Consider the following 27,038-nt stretch of genomic DNA (forward strand, 5'->3'; position numbering starts at 1 on the left):
TTGGAGTGACCTTCCAGGTCAACACGTATTTGTCAATCCTTAAGAAAGTTCTTTAATTTTTCTCTGGTATCTTTCCTAACGATAGGATATCAGGAAAGAGTTATTTTGTGGTATTAGAAAATACGACAACAAAAATATGTGTGACATGGGGACCATAACTCTCTTTATAGATAACATTCCTGTTATTTTTTGAATTCTTGTTTTAACCCATCATAGAAATAGAAAATAGTCTTAAATCTCTATACATTAAGGGCTCACGCCCTATTATATACATTAAATCCAAATCATATTTGATCACTTTAATTGGATTTAAGCTTATTTGACAGTTTGTAACATATAATTATTCACATATAAGTCTAACATTGGACGAAGGATCTAACTGGGAATAGTGTCAGGATCCTGATTGAATAACCTAGGTTTAGACATATTTCAATTGTGGAGGCAATAGTGTGCTAGACACAAAGCAATTGGACATCACAAGTCTAGACTATGTCGTTTAAAGAAAAGGAAAATATGCCTAATAATAGCTGCCAAAAAATTGCTTCAGTTAATGCGAAGGAAGTGCTCAATATTATTGGTAATGGAAAACCAAGTGCAGCAATTGATAATTAAATAGGTGCTATACTGGTGCATCAGAGACGACTACCAGATTTTGTAGAGAGATGAAGCTTGTGCCATTCGCCGATGAGCCTTGCATTTGAATGAAAGAAAAGGCCACCAAAGTATGTACCGGCTAAAACCCAATAAAATGCATGCCGTGGCAATCGCGATTTGAGGCAAAGGAGTGATAGATCTAAGGATTGGCGACTGTTGCTGCGAAGCTGGAAGAACGTAAGAGGTAAATGTTCGGGTGTGAGTTGTTTTGTTTCACAACATTGATGCGTCTCGTGTTGAGGATCCAACGATTAAGCATTTGAGTTGTCCAACCATTTGACACGCGTTGGAATACGTTAAAAGGGTGTAGATGAGAGGACAGTTGCGGGGCTGCATGACAAGGCAAAGACAAAAAAAGAAGTCTGTTATATGTCGGATAAAATATCTGGTAAATCCAAATACCTTTTCTAGCTCTTATTCCATATACACTTAAATAATTCAATCCAAACGACCTTAGTTTTAAGAATTAGGAGGCTGCAAAACCCTGCTACACACGGTTTTGCATATATTACAGTGCCTAGGATTATGTGTAATTATGTTAAGAATGAATTTGGATATACACATGTATGTTTATTTTTTCAGATTAAATAGTAGGAGAATATTTTGAAGGTTTAATATAAGTATTGTTTATTGGGGAAATAATTTGATTTATATGGGATATATATATATATATATATATACTGAATATGGTGTGTTCAAATTAACAGGCATTTAAATTACATAGGAATAGATTTCTAATGTAGTATTTGGTAAAGAATGATTAAAATAGTGAAATCGCACTCTAGAGAATGCATGGATAGAAACATTTTGACTGAAAAAAGTGAAAAAAATAAGAATTGTGGAAAAATGCATTGATATTTAAAAGAATTGTATTTAATTACTGTGAAAAAATATAGTTTATTAAGAATATGAGTTGAAATGCGCGTGATCATGATGACGACTATACTTAGGAAGCAGTTAGCATGAAGTGGCAGCTCCTAAAAGAAAAAAGCAGATATATGTTCTACAGAAGAAAGACTTGTTCCCAACGAAAATGACATTGACACCCTTCTTTAATATTTTCTCCACTTAAAAAAGCTCGAAAGATAATTCAAAGGTAATAATAATTTGTTCAAATTAAATAATTTAACAAAGAAAGCATTATTATTTAAAATTATAATAATAATCGTCATCCTATTTTTAATGAAAAGTAAAAAAAATAATTTCCTAAATTACTAATGAAAATGAAAGCACATTCCATGAAAATGATATAAAACATAAATTATTTAATTTTGAAAGGAAAATATTAATTCTTTACATCAAAAACAAACTAATTGTTTGTACAAAATAATTTAATCAGAAAGATAAACATTTTATGGAAACAATAACATCCCATTTAATAATGAGAAGAAGAATAGTATAAATTACTCCAAAATCAAACTAATTGTTTGTACCAAATAAATTAATCATAACAATAAACATTTTATCCAAATAATCACAGGGCATTTAATTATATAAAGAATAACATAAATAATAACTTCTGTTTTTAACATAGACATTAATTCCTACTACAACAGAATATAATTGGGTTAAAAACAAAAAAGCCTCCTGTGCTAAACCTAATATACAAATAAGCCTCCTGTGATTTCAAAATATACAACGCGATACCTCATGTTTTGAACTAAGTTGTAATCGTGACGGAAATTGGTAAAATTAACGGGACTGATGTACTGAAAGCTAAATACAAATTCTTTATACTTAATTTTTAGCAAATATTCCTATTGTACCCCTTAACTCCCAATAAAACTCTAGCGATGCTTGTGTACAGAAATCGATTTTCTACTTGATTGAGAGAAAAAGAAATCTTCTTTTGTTTTCCCTTTTCTCCCAAAAAAACCAAACAACCAGCAGCAATCGTACATCCATTCATACTCCCCTTTCCAGTATCTTTCCAGTTTTTTACGTCTGCACTCATGAGAATCCCTATTTGGGTTCTCTTGCTCGTCACTCTCTGATTCTTTTCCACTCCACTTTTATACGAAAAGACTCCAGACTCATTCTTTTCTTGAATTTGTGTCCCTGATTTTTGTTCTTTGTCTGCATTAACTGCTCCAGCCTTGAATTCTAACGCCTTCTACTCATCACATTGATCAATCCTGTCTGGGCTTCGGTTTTTTTTTCGATATTTCCATTTGGGTTTTAGTGGGCTTCTGTTAAATTTTCTCTTTTGTGATATTGTTTCCCCCCTGAATTCTTCTTTTGCTGCAGTAACTGCTCCAGTCCTTAATTTCAGCTCTACAATTCTTACTGGGTTTTTGTTTCTTGATCAAAATTTTATATGCGCTTTCCTTGAATTTCGACGATACCAGGGAATTAGTGGGGTTGGTGGCTTAAAATCATCAGTCTTGAAAAAAGCCAGGAGCCAAGAAGATATAGGGAAATGAAACATGTCTTCGTCGTTGGGGAAAACAGTGTCAGCTTGTTGGCGACCTTTGAGTCAATATGTACGTGTGAACAGGGATGATAATAGCAACCGCAATATTAACAATGAAGATGCTAGTATCACTATGTTAGGCGAGGAAGATGACCCCTCGATTTGGTACAAAGATCTTGAGAAGCATTTTTGTGGAGAATTCTCTTTTGCTGCGGCTCAGGCCAACAGTAATGCTTTTAATATACTGTAATGCTTTTAATTTGAATGAGGAGTGAACTGGTGCATGTTTGTTCTTTTGCAAAAGTTTTGGCCAAGAAAGTTGCTAGACTGAAGGAAGAGAGAATGGAGAAAGAATAATTTGACTGTGTTCAATATGCTTTTGGTTATTTATACAAGGATATTTTGGTCGTTTCATCAGTTCCCGTTAATTTTACCGATTTCCGTCAGGGTTACAAGTTAGTCCAAAGCATGAGGTATCGTGTTGTATATTTTGAAACCACAGGGGGCTTATTTGTATATTAGGTTTAGCACAGGAGGCTTTTTTGTTTTTAACCCAATATAATTTAATGACGAGCACAAATATTTATTCAAAACTTTATTAATCAAAGGACAAATTAATTACATGTCCCACATAGGGGTTAATTCTTTTTAATAGGTAATTTAATGAAAAGGATAAAGATATACTAACAGTATTTAATAATAATGAAAAAGACAAATACGAGATAATTAATGAGAAGCATAAATATTTATTCAAATCTTTATGAATGAAATGAGGAATATTAATAGGTCACGTTTTTGTCATATATTTTATAATTAATTCCTTCCTATTATCTTATCAAATGTGCATTAATTGACGAATTCTATTTATTTTTGATATTTATATTGATCACAGGGAGTTGGAGCAAAATGTGGTAAAAAGATAACCAAATGTAATTTGAACTGACAAAGGTAGTTCAGCACAAATAGGAAATGTGCCAAATAAAAAGGTTATGTATTGTCGACACTCGACAGTAGGGTGTTATGTATGGAAACGCAAATCTATATGATCAATTTTTTTTCGACATCGAGGAGTCTAAATATCAAGGCCACCAACCTGATTACAGAGAAAAAGCAAAGAAGAAAAAGTAAAAGTGTAACGCCAAGAATGTCAATGTCCATAACTAACAGCTTAGATCCCCACCACATATTTTGGATAAGTAACAAATGACTAAGGTCACAGTCTAAAAATGATAGCCACAGTTGAGCCGCAATACACGTGAATGATTCAAATTACGTAGGGCTCTAATTCAGCACGTGCTTTTTTGTTTTTTTGAAGAATACAAATGCGAGAGTTCGAAGTCAAGATTTAAGATCTTTCATGTATACTTATTTTTTGAATCACTCAATTTATCCCTACCCCACTCCATATGTGGTGTTAGACCTTAGCAACCTAGAAAGGATTTTTCCTCGACTCCTTGACACTGACATTCTCGAGCCAAAATCTCTAATCTATATGGAATTTTCTTACTTTCATATCAATATTCTCTCACTTTTCGTTGCATTCTAGAGTTTAATCCACTAGTGCTATGATTTTTCCCATGCAGGGTGGATGAACGCGTATCCTCAATATGAGCGTGGCATTGACTGAAATATAGCTCCACTATGGTCTCGATTTGATACATCGTTTTGAAAATTTCTTCCTGTTACATATGAATATCAATGCAAACTGTCTTCACAAATTATGACTTAGAAATGTCTACTAATTATTTGTATCAACACTTGTTATTCCTAAACACCACACCACCAATCCAAGGGGGGTTTTCCCAATTTTTTTTTTAAAAAAATAGAGTAACCATTTGGTCGTATAATAATTGGAGAAATATACATTTCAGGTACAAAATGAAATCCTCCTTCAAGAATCAAAGGTGATATATATATATATATATTATATACACATATACATACTTCCATACATACATATGCATGGAATTTTGATCGACTAAAGGCCACTAGAATGTGTAAAAGCTATTTAAGAAAGTATCTCTAACTCCGACCGCATATTGGATTCTAATTTTACACCTACAACCAACATGTAGATAAAGTTTAATTTTTAAAATAAAAAATGCAACTTTTATTTCTCCTTACGCAATCTATCCTTCACTTAGTGGAACTGCATGATTTTAGTTGAATTCAAGTGGTAATATAAATGAAAAACGTAATAATAGTTAAAAGAATAAAATAAATAGGTGATATCAAAGCTTTCTTGGAATTTGATTGACCAATTAATTTGATTATATAGGTACCGGTATGCCAAGATAAAGGAGGCAAAAGTACGCAATAAAAAATGTCATGAAATGTGAAACCCCAATGATATTTGAATTCCCTCACACACCCCCCCCCCCCATTCCCAGCCTCCAAAAAAAAAAAAAAAAGAAAAAAACCCAAAATGGAAAAATACTGAAATGTCAACCTTGAACGTTAAGACTTGTTTTCTGAAATTCCTAACAGCTAAATCCACTCAGCAGTTTTTTTTAAAACGAAGTACAAATTGGTTTCTTCATTCGGCTAATACAGGTCCAGGATAGCAGTGTTCATCCTATGTACCGCCTCTAAACAGGCATTACTTCATGGATTTCCAAATGACAATACATCCTAACTGCATGATTTTGTCAATGCTGAATAATCAATCACAATCTACCTAATCTCAGCAGAAGCCACTTACACATTGCAATACATAATATTCGATCAATTAATATGTCGTTACCACGTAAAATGTAAAAAGAAAAAATTTAGCATAGTATAAACACGTTTTTCAATTAATTTTTTTTATGTTTTGAATTGCTTTTTTAATACATCACTTTATATAAAGTGTTATAATATCATCATAAAATTTTTTTCAGATAATCTTCAATCCAAAAGGCTCAACTTTTTTTTTTTTAATTCAATCAAGTATTGGAGCTTCCAAAAAGGGAAACGCGTCGACGCCAACAACAGTCAGAGCAAAAGTGCGTCCATGCAACGAATACTGTCTATATCCATGCATGTTTATATGCAGCCAATATTCTCCACAAGAAGACAATTACAAACTAATGATGAGAATGTGAAGTAGACGCGTTGCCTGCTAATTTTTATTTTGTCAACGAACAAAATATATAGGTCAAAAATAGCTGTAACTACATTTCATGATTAGGTTTAGTCTCCGCAGACAAAGCCAGAAAATTTTTGTTGATAGCTGGTAAAAGAACTAGTTTTTTTTTTTTTTGTTATTTTTGTTTTGATCATTTCTTGTATAGTTGAAACTTTCTAACGGAGTGGACCCCAACATTTTTTGGCCTAAACAGGAAACAACAGGTCTCAAGTCTAAACTGATAATAAGCTAACAAACGTTAAAGTACCACACGTAAGATCCAACTAAAAAAAAAAATGGGAAATATATTTGTAGAAAAAAAGAAAAAAATGGAAAAAAAAAAAGATTTGCAAAATGCGTTTTCCATAATCATATGCATAGTCGGGGATGTGAACATTAGTATTTGTAAGTATTCTAGAATTTTAGAGCCCCATTTAGATTGGAAATTTTGGATGTTTTTGAAAGAAAAAAAAAACTCTAAAAATGTGATGTATATAAGGTAAAAATGTAATTAGAAAAAAGTATCCTGAGAATATTTTAAAGTTTTTCTATAAACACCTAGCAATCTAAATTGGGCCTTAAAACTTAAAAATAGTAAATTTACTTTGTCAATGTAATTTATAAATTATTCTAGGTGGATTATAAAAGGTTTTAACCATGAACTGCATGATTTTTTTTTTTTTTGGCAACAATTGATTCGAACTTTAACAGACTAGTGCAAGAGCGTTGCAGATATGTTTTATTAATTATTTTTTAATTTTTTATTGTAAATGAGAGGACTAGAACTCAATACCTCTTATTTATAATAGCTACCAATTTACCAATCCCTCGCCCCCAACGGATATGTCAATATAATGGGCAGCTGTACTCCTCGATTGAGAATTTACAATTTTCACTTGTTGTAGCTATAAATTTTTCAACGCTTACTTCTCAAAGGTAATCCTTGTTTAAACCATATTGGTTCGCACTTTCTTCTCCAAAATTTCAAAAATATGAAAAAGAAAAAAGAAAAAAAAATCCATGCTCAGCCGTTAAAAGTAAAATCCCTCCACCAATATCCTAGAAATAAAAAGAAGGATGAAAGAAAGTATTTTGAAAATTGAAAATCGCAAATCAAGGTGCATTCTTTATTGCTTGTAGATCCACATCATTGTTCAAATCTTTCCTGCGTTTAGCCAGGAAAATATTTCAGTGGGGACCCAAATATGTTTGAGCTATTTTAGTTCTATGGTATGGAGCAATAGTAATATTCACATATTAAGTGATAATAATTAGCAAATAAATAATCAGTAAAGAAAAGAAGCAGATGTGGAAAAAAATCCTCTAATGCTCTACAATCCATTTAAGTATCATTGTTTAGAGTATCACAAGTAAAAGAAACTCCCCAAAGTAATGAGTTTATATTAATAGTCATTTGTTTGCTATTGAAAATTGCTACTCAATCAGTCATTAGTTTATATTTTCTATTTGATTTCTATCAAATTATTAGGGTACAGACAAAATGTTTAGCAACTGAATACCTTAAATGTATAATTTACGTTGGTCAGTGGAAGCACACTAATAAATTAGTATGGTAAAAATAAAAAAATTTTAACAATTGTACTCTTAAAGTTGAAATTTTCCTTTGTGCCTGGCCCGCTGGCCAATAAATAGATCTGCCATGAGTTGTCAGGAATTGTTTCAAACATCCTCAATTCATACCACAAAAAATAATTACAAGTATCTACTCATACCATCCTCTTGCATTTCTCTGTAAATTATTAGGAGCTTTAGCTTAATTTGCTTTATCCTTAGTTGTCTAACAGCCAAAAGGATAAATGAATAAAAAACAGAGAAATGACGACAATTAAAAGTCATAAAACAAAAATGGAACAATTTGAAGTCGAAAGCTGAGCAGTCATCAGCATTGCATTTGTTTTTCTTATTAAGAGTTGTTTCCACGAAGCAAAAGAGCAGCAGCACTCAATGAAGTAATTCAACAAATTAATGCTATCCTGTCCATGAATTATGTGGCGTGTGTAATGTGAAAGAAAACCATCAAAACAGACAGGATAGCTACTTGAATTTGAACCCAGTTGCAGAATTCAGATATTGAATATACTAGTCACAAAGCAGACTAGTGATGTCAAATTTCTAGATAGAGGACATTTCAAGTCTTCGATAATTATCATAAAGACATATGCTAGATTACTAGTTAATGAGACAGTTTGATTTTTAGTTTTGGTGTTATGTATTGAAACGCAAATCTGTATGATCACTTTTTTTTTTTTTTTTTTTTTGACATTTAGGAGTCTAATTCTCAAGGGTAAAATACATATAACGTTCTTGTAACTTTGAATAATGTCATAAGACCCCCTAAAGTTTCAAAATAATCATACAACCCCTTATTGTTCTGTACAAAGTGAAATATGAAAAGAAAGTACTACTAGTAATAGTTTGTATTTTTGGATAGGAGATTATTTGGGATAATTTTTTGAAAAAAAATACTGTAATATTTTTTTATATAATTCATATGAGATAAAAAATAATTGAAAAATATGTGAATGATGCAAGCAAATAAAAATTATCCAAATAAATGCTATCCAAGTGATTGAAGTAGACATGCTCCAAAAAATAATTGTGATGGAATCTTAACATCCACTTGACTCGCTTATGATTTGCATGAATATTTACTTTACCTTTCTATGGCTTTTACAATTGTTTACATAATCCTCTTATGATCTATGTAAAGTTGGCTAAAACTATTGTATTAAATCAGTACTTAACTAAGGGAAACGCTAGTATTTCGACTAACGATGTGATAAATATTATTTGTTTTGCCAAATTTTCATTTTATATAAAATTATAGTTGCTAAACTGGATATTTGAAGCCTTAAAGAGATCATGTGATAATTAGCTTAACTACAGGGGAAATATGTATAATTTAGCCAAATATCGAGGCCTGCAACCTAGTTACAGCGCAAAAGCATAGAATAAAAAGAAAAGTCCTACTCACTTTTGTTTTATCCTTTTACTTTTCATAACATCAAGAATATTGGCATCCTTACCCCCGGGGTTGGCTCGGCTGGTGCTAGGGGTGTCTCTTTAGATCGTGGTATCGTGTGATCGCGGTTCGATCCCTATTATCGTCTTGTGTCTTCTGGGGGTGGGGCACAAGCGGAGTAGGAATAGTCGGACCCGAAAATATAATCCGTCGAATCCCGGATACCCACTCCGCCAGCAAAAAAAAAAAAAAAAAAGAATATTGGCATCCTTAACTAACTAACAGCTAAGCTTAGACTTTGGTGTCGTTCCCCACCACATCTTTTGGATAATTGACTAAGAGAATGGTGGCCACAATCGCAATACAGCACGTGAATGACCCAAAATTTCGTGTGCCTTTAATTCCACACGTCCTCTTTAAACCTTAGCAACCTACCAAGGATTTTTCTCTAATTCCTTAGAACCTAACTATAGTCTCGATTTGACAAAGTATACAGGAATTGCATGTTGACGTTGTTTTGAAATTTTCTTCTTGTGACATATGAATATCAACGTAAACTGTGTTCACAAAATATGACTCAGGAATATATACGAATTATTTGTATCAACAATTGCTAAGGTTCTTCCCAGAAAAAAAAAGTGCCATTTGGTCGTAAAAATGAAATACTGCTCTTAAGAAGCCAAGGTAATTTACGCATGAATTGTCACCCCCAAAAGAAAAAGGCATTGAAATGTCAGCGTCCAATGTTAAGACTGGTTTTCTGAAATGCCTAACAGCTAAGTCCACTCAGCAGTTTTTTAAAACCAAAGTACAAATTGGTTTCTTCATTTGGTTAATACAAGTCCAAAATAGCACTATTCATCTCATGGAAAAGTTACTTAGATCATTTACAGAAAAATGATTATACCATTCACTTTCAAACTTAATAATCTGTGCAGAAACAATTAATACAGAAATGACATGCCCATTCTGTTTGGGTTCTCGATCACTCCTTGAATGAATTCACATCCAAGTCCGTTACATACGTGAAAGAATTTATTAGCACTGATTGATAATTTTATTACTATGTTGCTTTCTTGATTTCTTGGCCGATTTTCAGTTAGTCCCTCTATCTTAGAGACCATTTGGATAGCTATTTTCAGCCGTTTCTGTAAAAAAAAAAAAAAAAAAAATTTACTGTAATAATTTGACATATGTTAGATAAAAAGATAATTGAGAAATATATTCATAAAAAATATAATAATTTTTTTGTAGAAAAATAGCTTTCCAAACTAGGCCTAACTTTTCGAGTAAGGTTAATTTAATTTGGTACAAACAGCTTACACATTGCAACACATAATATTCGATCAAGTAATATGTCACTACCACACATTGGTACTGTCAAACGTGTTTGGATTGGAAAATATTTGAAAAAGAAAAATTTCTTACATCATAAACAAAATTTTCAATTGTTTTTTTAAATTTTTAATCACCGTTTTTTATTTCTAATACATCAAATTATAAAAAAGGGTTACCGTATGATTATAAAATTTTGGTTTTTCAAATAATCTTCAATCCAAACAAACTCAATTTTATTTTTTATTTATTCGATCAATTAATTTAGCTTCCAAAATGGGAAATGTGCTGAGGCAATCAAAAGCAAATGTGAAAGGTGATCAGGAACCAGAAGGTTTTGAGGTGTCACAAGCTCCAGTTCAAATCAATTATATACATTTAATAACATTGCCGGTAAATTCATACAGTTATATAGTGTAATCGTAAGTTTTACTTAAATTTAGTTATATGAGCTACAAATCCAAGTTTTACACTAAAGTTGTGCAAGTTCCCATTAGATGTTCCAAAAATTATACTCCCTCCGTCCCAATTTGATAGTCCTGATTCTTTTTTCACACAGTTTAATAAAAAATAGTTAATTTTGTTGGAACAATCAATTTAGGTAGCTATTGTTCTAAAATACCCTCACATTAATTAGAGTACAACTTTATGGGAACTTGAATTGATAGTAAAAAAAGAATCAACTCTCATTAAATGGGGTAGGTTTATAGTAACAACAACTTACATTGAATAAGGGTATTTTAGAAAAATTAAAATACAATTACATTCTTCAATTGGAAAGTGGATTACAATTTGGGACAGACGAAAAAGGAAAACAAGACTATCAAAGTGGGACGGAGGGAGTGCAACTGATTTAAATTGGACAACAACTCAACTTGTGAATTGTGATACTCAAATCCCAACAAAAACTTGTGCGTCCTTGTCTAGCTAGCTTCCCCGTAACCCATTCAACACTTACTGTCAATGCTGAATATTCCATCACAATCATTCTCTGCAATAAGGTAATCATAAACTAAAGATCAGAATATAACCTAGACGCGTCATGTGCTGAGTCTAATTTCCTCATCCATTCCTGGATTGTCATCAAGTCAATGAAAATAATATATAACTCACTATATATAGTAATAGCTGTTACTATATATTTCATGATTAGATTTAGTCTCCGCAGGCAAAATCAGAAAATTCAGAATATTGAATTGCTTTACTACTTTTCAACTATATGATAAAAGGAACGAAGAAGGTGCATCCCTACCCCACATCCAACGTTTTAGACTAGACCGCCCAATGTTTTTGCTTGCACTTCTATTTATAGTCACCCAAAGCTCATCCTCAAAGTACTCCGCACAAGCTAAGCTAATTACAAGGCTTTCAATTTCCTTAGTCTTCCAGTTTCATCATCTTGATCAAATCCACCCATATACTGACATGTTGATCTCTAAGTTAGCAATGGCATTCCCGTTGGCAATTTTTCTGTTCATGACTGTTTTTGTTTCTCCTGCCCTCGCTAGAAATATTCCTCCTCCGCCATCAATAAAATCATGGTGTGCACAAACCCCATATCCACAACCATGTGAATATTTCTTGTCGCAAAGCCCTAAATATGGCTATAACTATCCCATAAAAGGGAAGTCCGATTTTTTCAAGATGTCACTCAATCTTGCCTTAGAACGTGCCGTGCATGCCCAAGAAAACACCAATAACCTCGGCTCAAAATGTCGAGATGAGCGCGAAAAGGCCGCGTGGGAAGATTGTTTAGAGCTATATGAAAGCACCATTGTCAAGATTAACAAAACTGTTGATCCTTACACCAAGTGCGATGCAGTTGATGCACAAACTTGGCTCAGCACAGCACTCACCAATCTTGAGACCTGCAAACAAGGGTTCATTGAGCTTGGTGTTGCTGATCATCTTGTGCCCTTGATGTCAAACAACGTTAGCTGTTTGATTAGTAACACATTATCCCTAAACAAAGTGGGATATAATGAGCCAAGTTATAAGGAGGGGTTCCCAACTTGGGTGACTCCGGGCGACAGGAAACTCTTGCAGTCTTCATCTCCAACACCGAATGCTGTGGTAGCACAAGATGGTTCGGGCAACTTTAAGACGGTTGCAGCAGCTGTAGCTGCTGCAGCGACACGATCGGGTAATGGAAGGTATGTGATACACGTAAAGGCTGGAACGTATAAGGAAAATGTGGAGATTGGAACTAAGTTGAAGAATATCATGTTGGTTGGTGATGGTATTGGAAAAACCATTATCACGGGAAGCAGTAGCGTTGGCGGTGGTACCACCACTTTCAAATCTGCAACAGTTGGTAAGTTAAGCCTACAAAGAAAGCAATTTTAGTTTATATATATACACAACTAGCTAGAAGAGATTTTACATAACTTGGAACTTAAATGAATATCAAGGAAGGTTTCTCTCAAGCACAAATTGCACCACGAAATTGTTTGTTAACAACATGCATGCTCGATGTATAAAGAACTTCTTCTGTCCATGCATGGCAGCCCTCTAAAGTGATGTTGGTTTTCAAATTGTATTTGAATATTCATGTGTAGAAAATTGTAACGGAGCTGACAATATTCCTGTCTACATAATTTCAGCGGTTGTTGGTGATGGATTCATTGCTCGAGGAATTACATTTAGGAACACAGCCGGACCTCAAAATCACCAAGCGGTAGCTCTTCGATCTGGTTCCGATCTCTCTGTCTTCTACCAGTGCAGCTTTGAAGGTTATCAAGACACCCTTTACGTCCACTCGCAAAGACAATTTTACAGCGAATGCGATGTCTATGGAACTGTTGACTACATATTTGGAAATGCTGCTGTTGTTTTCCAGAATTGCAATCTTTATTCAAGAAATCCTCCGAACAAGACAAACACTATCACAGCACAAGGTAGAACCGATCCCAACCAAAACACTGGAATATCTATCCACAATTCCAGAGTTACAGCTGCCTCGGATTTGAAGCCAGTGCAGAGCTCAGTCAAGACATATCTTGGAAGGCCATGGCAACAATATTCAAGAACGGTGTTTATGAAAACATTTCTTGATGGTTTAATTGATCCAGCTGGTTGGCTGCCCTGGAGTGGTAATTTTGCTCTAGATACCTTATACTACGGAGAATATGCTAATACAGGGCCTGGTTCGTCAACTGCAAATAGGGTAAACTGGAAGGGGTATCACGTGATAACTAGTGCAACAGAGGCTTCTAAATTCACCGTCGGAAACTTCATTGCTGGCAATTCTTGGTTGCCAGCCACCAACGTGCCTTTCACTTCCGGTCTCTAATTCAATTCATTCTCTACTCCCAAAAGTTGAATTCATTATTTTGTATTTAGCAGCGAGTGAATAATGTTCATTTTCTATTCATGGAAAGAAAACCATGGAATAGGATCTCTTCAGCAATTGTTTTTTATCATAGTACTACAAGTGTATCTTACCTAGTTAAGTTGTCATTCTTTCATACTTCCTGTAATAATGATTATTGTCCATAAATAGCAAGTTGATTATTTGAATTACCATTCTTTCTGGATTTGGGAGACTAGAGCCTTGTTTGGATTGCGATTTTTCGTCGGAAAATTACGTTGTTTTCCGTGATCACATTTCCCTATTACCTTTTTCCCTCACATACATCAAATCGCTACAGTAATTTTTCCATGAAAAATCATGGAAAATGCAATCCAAACACAAAGGGTGCTGAATATCTTATCCTATTTTCATAATTGGTCCAATCAAAGTATGAAATTTCAAGATGACGGCCATTAATTAGGATTTCGATGACTTTTTCAAGATTTAACCACTGATTTTTTTTTTTGCCTGTCAAAAAAAAAAAAAAGATTTAACCACTGTGAGTTGACCATCGCGTTTGTCAACATTTGCCAAGATAGCAATAGCAATGGTCAGAGACTTTTACACCCACAAGTTCATTTTTTACTTTTCTGTCTTATTCAATTAATAAGGACGTATTCGATGAACTTTGAATTTTCTTTCTTTTTTTCGTATTCGGAAAACCAAACGAATGGTCCTATCACCCTCTGTCAAACCTTATTGTGGTTAGGGGTGGGCACGGGTCGGGTACCCGCTCTTAATATAATTTGGCTGATCTGACCCTAATATATTAGATCAGCCAGTTTGTGACCCTAAACCGCTCCTAATATCTTCGAGTACCCGCTACTCGGGTATCCGTTGGTGCTATTACGATTTATAGCCATCAGGTAACCGCTCCTAATAAAATTTAACAATCAAAAGAAATTTTTTTACGGATATTTTAAGGAATAGAAAAGTTTGAAAAGAAAGAATAACAAAATCTCGTTTTTTTTTCTATTTTTATTTGAGTATTTAATACTAATACAATTTTATTGATTCAATTTTCACATATCTTTACCCTATGACCCGCCCCTAAAAAAAACTATTTTCCAATAAAAAAATTTGTTTTGCACTTAATATCAACATGTTTTCAAAAAAAAAAAACATGCTTTCCAATAATATTGGTAGAGATATTGTAATCAAAGTCCACATATCACTATTCTCACACATTTCATCCAACAATCAAATCGATCTCATAAATTTAGTACATATTAAAATTATAATATCTAATAGACAAAAAAAAGTTTCATAATAATTTTGAGTACATCACCATTCTCACACATTTCATCCTTCTACAACACAACAAACACAAGAATAATAAGTATCTAGCAACTTCCCCAGCTTCCTTAAGGATGTGTATAGTACAAGACTGCATCCCAAATGAGTCGACTATGGAATCAAATCCGAAAAAGAATTAAACAGAGCTAATTATTTTTGGAGCAAGTATAACCAAAATAAACTTGAAAAATCTTCCTCAACTTCCTTACATCTTTGGAATAGACCTATGGCATTAAAGGTGATGAAAAAGAAAAATAAATTTCTTGCACTAAAATAAAAGAGACAAATTTAAGAGACATAATTGCAATAAAATAAATCAAATAAATAAATAAATGAAAGACACAAATGTTTTAATTATCTAGCTAACAAAAAATTAGAACTCCAAACACAAACCTTTGATTGAATTGATGAAAAATGTGTAGGAAAGATCGATGAAGGTAGAATACAAATGAAAAGAATGAAAGGAATGAACAATTTTATGGTAAAGTTTCACAAATTTTTCTTCGTTTTATTCGAGTTTCACCGAGAATATTCACTTTCTTCAGACAATACGAAGAGAGGCAGGTCATATGAGATTAGAATATGAGGCTGTGAGCTACTATATTTACACTTTGGATTAAAAATTATAAAATGATCCCTAATTTTTTAATATTTATATAATATACCCTGCAGGTCGGGTACTCACAAATTTTTATTTTTCTGATCCATTTCCATATCCGTTTTTATGGGTACCCGACCCTCATATACCCTGCTAAGAGAAATCGGATCGGATATCCTATTTTTCGGGCCGGCCCGGGTTCGGGTTTTTTTGCCCAGAGAGTTTGAACTTTGATCTCTTGTTCTTGTTATTAATATCCTATTAGCATTTAAGTTAGATCTCAAGGCACGTAGTATAGAGAATTGTTGTTGTTCATCTAATGATTGGGGTTGGAATAAATCTAAAATCTCCCACATTTGTAATGAATTTATCTGTGGAGATGCTAAACATTAAACAGGTTGGTTTAGTGAAAATTGGGAACCCAAAATTGGTTAGTTATTTTCCTTTCCCTATATATAACAAGCCAGCCCCTAATGTAAGTGTGATTTGAGTTTGAAAATGCAATAAAGCCAATCCCAAAATGTCAGATTGACTTGGATGTAAAAAAAAAAAAAAGCCACATTAATTTTTTTTAAAACAAAAGAAAAGCTCAAATGTCTTAGCTTTTCTAAATGTTATCGAAGTATCCATCATTCATATATCTGTTGAGTCTTTTAATGATGATCTTCTTATTCATACATTGATTATATATGTATTAAGAAAGGAATAATTTGAGAAATCAATGTTGATTCAATAATAGATGTATTTGACTAAATGAAGGATTATAAAATACAATTATGCATGCCACGCATCAATATTAGGAAAAAAATGACTAGAGAGCTTAATTTTTATATCTGTTTTATACTTTATGTTTTGTAACTAAAAAACATCTTATTGCTGGTCAACATCTATTGAACTTTTGTTCTCAATTTATTATGCTTTATTTGCTATAACATTTTTATTATACTGCTTACTGTGCTAACGAAATCTTTGGTTGCCATTGAAAATAAGCATAGCTGGTGCACATGTTTCACAGAAAAGAATCACCTAGTTCTTTCAATTTTAACTTAAAAAAAAAATTACCTTCCACAGCCTTTCCACCCCAATTACTAGACTTAGAATTCAAGTTTTAAACTTGACAGCGAGGAAATTTGACTTGATTTCACAAACAAGGTAAGAGGAATCAACAATTGATTTATTTAATTTCGTAATCATAGATTAGAACTTATTAACGGAACCTAATGCATAAGGTGAAAGATGTAGCATACTTGTATATACATCATTATTATAATAAGCTAACTATATACTTGAATTCTAGGAAATGCCCATCCAGGAAAGGATAATATACCGCCTAGTCTAAACCTTACTTGAGGATTAGAAACACAATCTCTCTCGTGTGCAAAATACTTTAGAAAGTTCAACCTGTTCCCAGAGAAAAAAAAAAGTGGAAAAGATAGGTTCACCCTTGGGAGTTGGGGGCTTCTAATCTAAATAAAGGTGCACCACAGCACCAATGCAAGTAATTAAAAAAGTATTTTGAGGAGAGAGATGAAAATTGTCCCACAAATGCTCCTTTTGTAGCTGTACAAGTTGTATTAGTAAAACAATTAAAATTAATAAAAGCTATAAACAATTATTATAAATATAACAGATGATAACTTTTGTCACGTTTTGCAATTTGTCAAACTCGATCTAATATTAGACTGAGATAACAAGAGATTGATTACTGTATTGCTGTGATTATTACGACTTACAGCAGAAAAAAATCTCAAATTTTGTCTTCATACTCTTTCCTTTCTCCTTCAAAACTATGAAATCACTTTGTTACTATCACAGCTACACGAGTTTCAACAGAAACTACCCTCATGTTTGGCCTTTATTTTCTCAATCTTTCTTCTTAGTTTTCTTTCTTCTATGAGGTGCCTTCTTCTCAGATTGTATAAAATCTATTTGTTGTCCTTGTTATTGATGTCAATCAAAAAATGGAGCATATCAGCATATCAATTGGTGCCATTTTTCAATTGCAGTTATAGTTTCTTATTAAGAACTTCATCATAGTTATGTTTATTAATCAATTGGCATCAATTAATTTGAGCCCTAATTACTCATTTGTCAGATTTTAATCTTCTAATAATACATAATGTCTTTAGGCATGGTAGTAAGTTCACACCATGTGATGCAAGCAATCAAGCCCAACTTTCTATCAGGGGAGATCAATGAAATTTTACAAACTTCAAGGTAGGTCAGTGAAATAGCTAGAATTCTTAGGGGAGGTTTCTAAAATCATCCCTGAAATTTATTACGTACGTTTTATTTGCTGTAACATTTTTTTATTATATTTTTTACGGTTCACCCCCCAACAAAATCTTGGGTCCACCGTTGCAAATAAGCATAGCTGATGCACATGTTTCACAGAAAAGAATCAAATAACTCTTTCAATTTTAACTTGATTTCACATAAAAGGTAAGAGGAATCAACAAATTTATTTATTTAAATTTGTAATCCTAGATTTGAACTTGTTAAGGGAACCTAATGTATTGGGCGAAAAGTGTAGCATGACTTGTATATACATCATTATTACAATAAGCTAACTATAGACTTGCCCATTCAAGAAAGGATGATATATGGCCTAGTCTAAATCTTTCTTGAGGATTAGAAACACAATAAAAAAAATTACTATAGAAAGTTCACCTGTTCCCAGAAAAAAAAAAATGGAAAGGATAAGTTCTCCCTTGGCGGTTGGGACTTCTTATCTAAATAAAGGTGCACCACAGCACCAGTGCAGGTAATTATGTGATCAATCAATAAATAAACACAGTCTACATCCCGGTATAAGTTTTTATCGGCCAAGAAATATGTAGAGCGTTCTACTTCTTTTCCGTTCATATTGTTCATCGATTAAATACAGTTCTTATGTTAGTAGTTTCTTCTATATCATTTTCCCTTTTTTCTTTCCTGTCCTATTCTTTTGCTTATTCTAGGGATGGCAGTTAATGGGGCAGGGGTTGGGGTGGAGGGGGGGGGGGGTTTTCTCCCCCGTTAAGAAATTGGGCCGGGGACGGGGGAATATATCCCCGCCCTATCCCCCGCCCAGCCACCCACAAAATATATATATATTTGATTAATGTATATTTATATATATATATAATATTTAATTTAATTAGTTACAAACTTATAATAATATTATTATTATTAGTTATAAGTATTATATAATATATATTAGCATATGTAATATAGTTGATATTATCAATTATACTAATAATTATACATGTCTATTAATAGAAATTAGTAATTAGTTATACTAGATTTACTAATGCATTTATACTAAATTGCTAATTACACTTAACACATTAACGCTTTTTCTCAAAAAAAAAAATACAATAATGATTTAATGATTGTATTTATTATAAAAGTGAAAACTTGATTATTTTAGTTGTATTTGTTTCATCATGTTGTATTGTATTCAAATAGTTTTTGTTTGATCATTTTTATGGGTTTCAATTATAAAATTACAGTGAATAATGATTTGATGATGTGTTGATATTTTATTACTTAATTATTTACTAAAATTTGACTACAATAAAATTATATAATAAATTTTTATTAACCCCGCGGGTGCCCCACGAGAGAAGCTGGGCGGGGGATGGGGCGGGAACAGGAGGAAGTAGTGGGCAACAGGGCGGGGGCTGACGTTGCCATTACAAGCTTATTCCCTGCCATTGTACAAAAATTGCAAGTATTAATTGTGACAGTTTAAATTTGTCCTCAATCTAATTTTTTTAAAAAAAGAAAACTCCTTTTCTTGCCTCAAATTTTCACTACAAAATTGCTTTAACCTTTACTGTTGGCCTACTTCAATCAGATTCTTCTACACAAGATTATACTTCATTTAACTTCAAGAAAACCCCACTTTCCTGTATCGTTTTCCCTAACAGTTTATCATGAAGGTTTTATTTTCCTAACACTTTTCTTGTTTAGTTTTTTTTCCTAACGATCTAAGTAGACAGGAAGAGAATATTATGCATTAGTTTGCCATGTCAACGTATAAGTATAAATCCAAGTAGGAGTGGGATGTATATTGCTCCTATACACACATCAAATCAATTGATCCTGAAATTACTTAGGAAAGCGAATTATTTCGAAACAACCAGATGTAAATCCATTACCGTATGGAAAATGAAGAAATAGGGTGAACTAATAAATCAAGGCCACCCTGGCTATTCTTATGTTAAAAAAAAAAAAAAATCAAAACCCATCCTTATATTCAGTAATGACTTGAAAATTTTCCCTTCCTAGTCTGAAGAAACTTTAGACAACGAGAGCCCTCAAAATCCAGTTTGCAAGAAAAGACAAAAATGAAGTAAAAAAGAGCAATGGATGAATCTCGTCGAGGTGACAATAATGCTTCAACTTCAAGATCAAGATCAACATCGACTTTCACATGTGGGGATATGCTTCGGATCCCTGTCATCGAACAAGAAGTTCAAAAAAAGGGGGGCCGTGAACACGACTTTTGCAGTGTGAACACGACTTTTGCATGGATTGCATAGCGAATTATATGAAGGCAAAAGTCGAAGATGAGAATACAGCAAATCTGAAGTGCCCCAATTCAGATTGTGACAAATTCTTAAGCCCTCTTGAATGAAAGGCATTAATCTCCCAAAAACTTTTTATCGAATGGAGCGATTGTATTTGCAACTCATTCGTGCTTAAGTTTCCGAGGTGTTATTGTCCTAACAACAATTGTTCCACATTGATCATCAACGAGTGCCAAAAAAGATGTACCAGATCTCTGTGTCCAAATTGCAAAAGACTATTTTGTTTCAATTGCCAAGTGCCGTGGCATGCAGGATTTAAATGCAGTGAAACTGGTCAATATAGAGATGAAATTGATTTGGAATTTGGGAGGCTAGTGCAGGAGAGTATGTGGGCAAGATTCCCTAGATGTGGTCACGTTATTGAGCGAACACATGGTTGCAATACTATGCGATGCAGGTTAGCACTATTTGCACTGTTTAAATTCAAGATAAAGTTTTATATTGATTAGTTTCTACCTTCTATCAAAGTTTAATATAGTATTCTATGTTTATTTTTATTTTCTATTTTCTTGGACGAAAGAAGACTTCTAGTCTTGCAACAGAGAAAGGGGAAATAGAAGGGTTTGAGAGTTAAATCAAGAATCTTATCTGATTAATATCCCTACTAATTAAGTTAGATTTTGGAGGCTGATGATTAAGTTTATTCACAGTAAATTAAAAGTATTTTGTCTTTTCTTTTTTGAGTTATAGATAGAATGAAGAGGGAATATATGGGGATCGGGGAACTAATTTATGAATCAAAATCTTGACGTCAATGCATAGAAAATCTTTCAATTAATAAAAAATCTTTAGAGAAGACTCTAGCCAATTTGGGATGCATTTGTAATTGGGGTTTAACCAAATATTTAGTGTGTCAACCAAAGGGAGGATTTTAGCAGATTTTGAAGTGTGATAAAGCTGTTTTTAAGGTGTTAATTGCCCTCTTAGAGGATTTGCCACCAGTTAAACTATCCCTACAATACAACTAAATCTGAAGAGTTATGAGTTAGTAAAGTTTGAAAATTAGCCTTAACAATTAAAACTCAACAAAGTGAAATCCAGTTATAAATAAAAATTTGAGTAGACTTTCAATTTAAGGAGAACAAAGTAGTTAAAAATCTAATTGAATAGGGAGGACATACCTTGGTAGATAAAATTAAACAAGTATGTCTGTTACATTGTAGATATTGAAAACGAATTTAATTTTGCAACTATTTTCTGGAATTAGTATAATTAGATAATTATGAAAATATTGTATGGTACCCCTTTACCAATTGCTAGTTGGTAAAGACTCTCATCATGAAGCACATGTAAATTGTACAAAGCAAATTTGAACCGCCAAATATATAGTTTCCTAAAAAATAACTATACAAACATGCAGACTAGATACATACATCACAGACACACACATATATATACACACACGCATATATATGCACACACTTATGTATCTTTATTCTTCACACAGTTTACTAATGATGTGCAGATGTGGGCAGCAATTTTGTACATGTGCATAGATTGCTTTTTCGAGACAGATCTTAAGTGCATCAATTTTTACACATCAGAGAACTAGCTAATTAACTTCTCTTATCTATTGCTCAACATTACAAATTACTTCCTTTCCTAATAGTCACATCTTCAAGTTTCAATTTTTTCATAAGAGTGTTCCATCTACATACTAATGAACTGAAACTTTTGGCTGCAGATGTGGGCAGCAATTTTGTTATAAATTTGGCCGTTTGCGGCATCCGGGTGCATGTAGTCCGCTATATGAAGAAGAGGACAGGACTTCATTCAACTGTTATGAATATTTTGGCTTGCTATTTGTCCTTGCAATATACTGGTGTATTTTTTTCTTTATTAAAAGTAGTGATTAAGAAGCAGCTGAGGAATAATGCCTATGAATACTAGTGCTACAAAATTAAGCGAATTAGACGATTTCACGTTTTTCACTACTTTTAGAACGTATTCTTTTAAAAATTAATATTCTATACACTGACAGTGTATACACTTTTATCATTGGATGCATGACACAGAATCCAAATTTGAATTTGATACCCAAATTTTGTACATGTGTCGTGCATCCAACCATGATAGTGTATACATTGTTAGTGTATATAAGATTTATTTTTCTTTCAAATGAATATAAAGTTGGATTATTATAACGCTAATACCTTTATACAAATGAACAATGAAGAGAAGATAATCAGACGTTATATTCATTTCATGTATCATTGTTCTATTGAATGTGTTTGGTGATACTGCAAACTTTTAAAGAACTTTAAAGAAGATGATTTGCTATTAAGATTGTGGCCCTATAAATTGATTAAATGTCCGAAGTTCAAATCTCTTTGAAGTACAAAATTACGTGATACATGCTGTGAAGATTCATAAAGATACTTATAACACTCGCTGCAGATTGGAAGCTCACTTGTTTATCTACTTTTCCATATCCTATTTCTCTGCTTCCTGCAGATCCAACATACCAATAAGGAAAAATTTAAATCTTTTTTTTCGAAAATCAAGAACATAATCAAAAAATCAAGCCTTTTTTGCAAGAAAGAAAAATAAAAAAATTTAAATTCCTTTTTCTGCAAGAGAAGAACCCATTGAAAAAATGGAGCATTTTCGTCCAAAAAAGAAACGAATAACAAAATCAAAATTTTTTAAAAAACGGAGACCCAATACATTAGGTTTCAGAATTCACAAAGAAATGAGGAACAAAAATTACACATTGCAATTAGAGGGGTAGACAAAATTTGCCTTCAGTTTGAGGATTTTTACATATGTATACCTCTAGGAGGATTTTTCACATCATGTGAAACACTGGCTTTCATTGTATACCGAGGTATTATTATAGATATACCTTCTTCAAATGTTGACAATACAGAAACATGTTTCTTTAGCTTGCCTTCTGACTGAGTAATGACTTTAAACAAAAAGTTATCATTGGAATTTTGTTGTACAACTGGTTCGATAGCAATACATTGTTGCCTATCAGCCCTTTTTTTCCATTCTGTTGTAGAAGTGGCTTAATAACAATAGGCTGCTGGTTATTGTAGTCACTGTTTTGCAGCAGCTCACATGAAACTGGAACTTCTTCTACACCTATAACAGTGTAACGTTCAGTATAGCAGTGCAACGTCAGACAAAGACCACGTTCAAGTAAAGTCTGGATATGAGTTAAAAGCTTTCGATAATTTACACTGTGTTCATCATAATGAAAATTACAGTTTTGAGTAAAATACTGGTGTGGTCTGAAAATTACACTGGAATGATTTCTTCATTCACATTTGTTTCTTACAGAATTTGGTCTGAATTTACACAAAGATTTTTAATCATCTATTTAAGCTAGTCAAGCAGGAGACTGAATAGATTAATATAAAGGCAGAACATGAAACATATATACAACAGCTTTTACTTTCTTGTTGGTTTATAGAAGACCTTGATGTAGCTGCTTTTCTTGCTTTCTCTTTTGATAAGCTTCCCTCTGTGTGACTCGACGAGCTTCTTTTTGTTCCACTGATAAGGAAGCATATCTTTCTTTTAATTTTCAATTGCGAAGAATCTTCTTATTCGTCAAATTTGCAAACGCATCACTTGTAGACATTGTACACTAAATATCCAAAGTTAACACTATGCATGACAATAGCAGGCCGATTAAATTCGAAAAGGCAGCAAAATGCAAAATCTAGTTTAAAGGTGATAGCATAAATAAGGCCAAAAAACAAAAGGATTTTTGGAAAGGAATAACAAAGCCACCAGGATAAAGCAGGAATATGCAAGCACTTACAAGGTATCCACTTGCAAGAAACCGATATTGAAGGGAATCTCACCAGTCAACTGATTATACGACAAATCCCTAGGAATGATGCAAAAGCCAGTTCAAATTTCAAAACACTAAAACCAATTCAAAATTTGGTTCAAGCATTTTTGTCGAGGTACATACAAAACCTGGAAGGCTGTACAATTTCCAATATTCTCTGGAATAGAACCAGTCAAGCTGTTGTTTCGGACATCACTGAACAGACAACTGAAACACATGAGCAATGAACCTGATCTGATGTAGCAGGCTGGTGATATATCAAGTTTGAAGTAAAGCACAGGTGACTTACAAGTACCACAGGCCCGTGAGCTGACACATATTTGGTGAGAGAGTTCCAACCAACTTGTTCCCACGCAAACCCCTGTAAGAGCACATAGCCGCACACGTTTTTAAACTAAACTTGGATCCAGAACTGACAGGTTGTCGAAGCCTGTGCAATAATAAAACCTGCTCAAACTAAAAGTGATTTCTGTAGATAGCGGTGAGCAGGGTCGAATCCACAGGGACTGGGAGTAATTATTTCTTTTCAAGTTCACAGTGACAAGGGGGGTGTTTTTGTGCAGAAGGTGACAATCAAAGAAATTCAAATAAAATCTAAGAAACTACTAAAAATTAAATAACAAATTACTAAAATCTAATGAGTGATAATTAAGGATCTAGCCAAGGAATAACTTCAGCAATGGTTCACCTAATTGATCATCGATAAGCAAAGGCAATCCCAATTATTTACTAATAAATAGGTTATAACTGCCAAACAAGCGATGACAGTCAACCCCTCCTTACTGTGTCGATGATTAAGGTACGCCCGTTAATCACTGCTCTAATTGAGAAATAATCCTAGGTACGCCCGTAGAATTTAATTCCCCAATTGCCTTACGTATTAGAGGAGCCCTATTCTAATCAAATAACGCACTACCAGGGTTATTTTAGATTAGCCCGCGTATTCCCCTGACACAAGTCTAATTATGCCAGTTGCCACTATTTTAGAGCAATTAAACAATTACGGATTTAATGCCCTAATTGACAATAGATTATCCAATCAACTAATTATCTGGATCCAAGACAATCAATTAATTAAATAACCATAAACATAGCAACCAAGAAATATGCGGATACCAATAAATGAAAGAAAAAGATAAAATTAAATCGATCTCACAAATTTTAGGCGACCCAGAGCCTTCGTTGTTCCTTGACTAGAGTGAGGGAATTAGTTCATAATTGATGAACAAAATCCACACAAAATTGAAACAAGAGTCGCGGCCATCAACTCCGAAATTGGGAAATGCAATTCACTCGAAGGAATAAAGCAAAGTAAAGTAACAATGGATGATTTAGTCTTCAGTGCTCCTGACTCACGTAGGAGGTAGCCACAAAAGATTCCAAGGAAAAGTCAAAAGCTCTCCACTACAAGACGAAGGAGACCAAACGGTCAAAGGAAAAGCTAAACTATAAAAATGGAAAAACTAAGAGGGAAGCCAGCTCCCTGCTGTGCGGCGGCTCCCCCAGGGGGAAGAAGAAGACCCCCTTTCGGTTAGCCCTTCCAAAATAAAGGGCAGGAGATCTTTTTTTCTTTGCCAACACTGCCCTTGGGCTAAGCTCTGTGACTTGGGCCCCTTTTCCCCACAAATTGGCACTTGTTATCGTATTTTCGTTCTACTCCCTGAAATACATGTAAACTACGAAAAGTGAGTAGAATCTAATAATTAATCCATATCAGGTCAGGTAATAGGGAAAATTAATAATAAAATAAATGACAAAATCGCACCCTATCAAGAACTTAAAAAAATAGTTCATTAAAACATAGTAGTACTTGAATACACTTAAAATCCAAATTACTGTACTCACAAATATTGCAGTACTTCATTCCAATATATGAGTCTTGGTATTTCTCCGCTCAAACTATTTTGTGCCAAGTCACTGGAATGGTACAGTTTCTGACGTTAAGTACCAAAAGCTTAAGTAGAAGAAAAAAAAACTCTCATTTCCTCTAGAGATTAAATTACTCTAAGACCAGTAATATCTTGAACTTACAGAACTTTCAAGTTAGACTCCTCTCAGTGTAGAGGAAACTCTCTCTCTTGGGTTTTGAGCCTCCCTTCCCCCAGTGGTGGGAACTTCAGCTTTTTCAAACTTCTTCAAACTTCTTCAAAAAACACAATCCCCGCAACTCATCATTCATGGAGAACAATCCAACTACAGATCACAAAGGTCTGAATCCAACACAGAGTTAATATAGCACTTTTGACAGGTGCCGAACCTGTACAATAATAAATACCTACTCGAGAAAAATGCAGATTTTGTATATAGCGGTGAGTAGGGTCGAATCCACAGGGACTGGGGATAATTTGTTTCTTCTAGAGTCCAAAGTATGGGGGGTTTTTGGATCAAATATTAACTAAATAAATTAACTGCAGAAAATAATTAATTTAAAGAAATAATTGGAGAAACTCTAGCCAAGGGTATACTTCAGAAATGGTTCATGCACTGATCATTGATGCAGAAATAATTCCAACATTTATTAATAGATTAGTTATAGTTGTCATGCACGCGATAAACAACCAACCCTTCCTTAATTTATCGATAGCTAAGGTACGACCGTTAGCTATTTCCCTAACCCAAAAACAACCCCAGGTATAACCGTAGGATTTAATTTCTGGTTTGCATTAATAATTAGAAAGGCCTAATCCTAACCAACAAACACGCTACGAGGGTTTGTCTAAACTAGATCATATGCTCCCCTGACATAAACCCAATTACGCCAGTTGCTACTGAGGTAGAGATAACGAACAATTACGGATTCAATTACCCCTAACTAGCAAATAGCCTACGTGAATAATTAAATATTGCGCATCTATTCAATCATACACGATAGCTATAACAACAATTTAAAGCAGAAAACATATAAATACCAATAAATGA

The 27,038-nt window shown here is 33.4% G+C and overlaps 1 protein-coding gene and 1 long non-coding RNA gene across 2 annotated transcripts; one reads left to right on the forward strand and one right to left on the reverse strand.

Moving 5' to 3' along the window:
* Positions 1–11,843: 11,843 nt before the first annotated feature.
* LOC113736324 (pectinesterase 2-like) lies at positions 11,844–13,938 on the forward strand. The gene is made up of 2 exons (XM_027263238.2): positions 11,844–12,805; positions 13,095–13,938. Exons 1-2 carry the CDS (start codon positions 11,917–11,919, stop codon positions 13,781–13,783), a joined length of 1,578 nt encoding a protein of 525 aa, XP_027119039.1. The 5' UTR covers positions 11,844–11,916; the 3' UTR covers positions 13,784–13,938.
* A 10,148-nt stretch (positions 13,939–24,086) lies between these two features.
* Positions 24,087–24,480, reverse strand: LOC113737789 (uncharacterized). Its single transcript, XR_003459965.2, has 3 exons — positions 24,409–24,480; positions 24,243–24,314; positions 24,087–24,155 (listed from the first exon to the last, which is right to left on the reverse strand). It is a non-coding gene; the product is annotated as an uncharacterized lncRNA (long non-coding RNA).
* Positions 24,481–27,038: the final 2,558 nt, after the last annotated feature.

The sequence above is a fragment of the Coffea arabica genome, chromosome 3e, assembly GCF_036785885.1.
Source record: "Coffea arabica cultivar ET-39 chromosome 3e, Coffea Arabica ET-39 HiFi, whole genome shotgun sequence".
Lineage (NCBI taxonomy): Eukaryota > Viridiplantae > Streptophyta > Magnoliopsida > Gentianales > Rubiaceae > Coffea > Coffea arabica.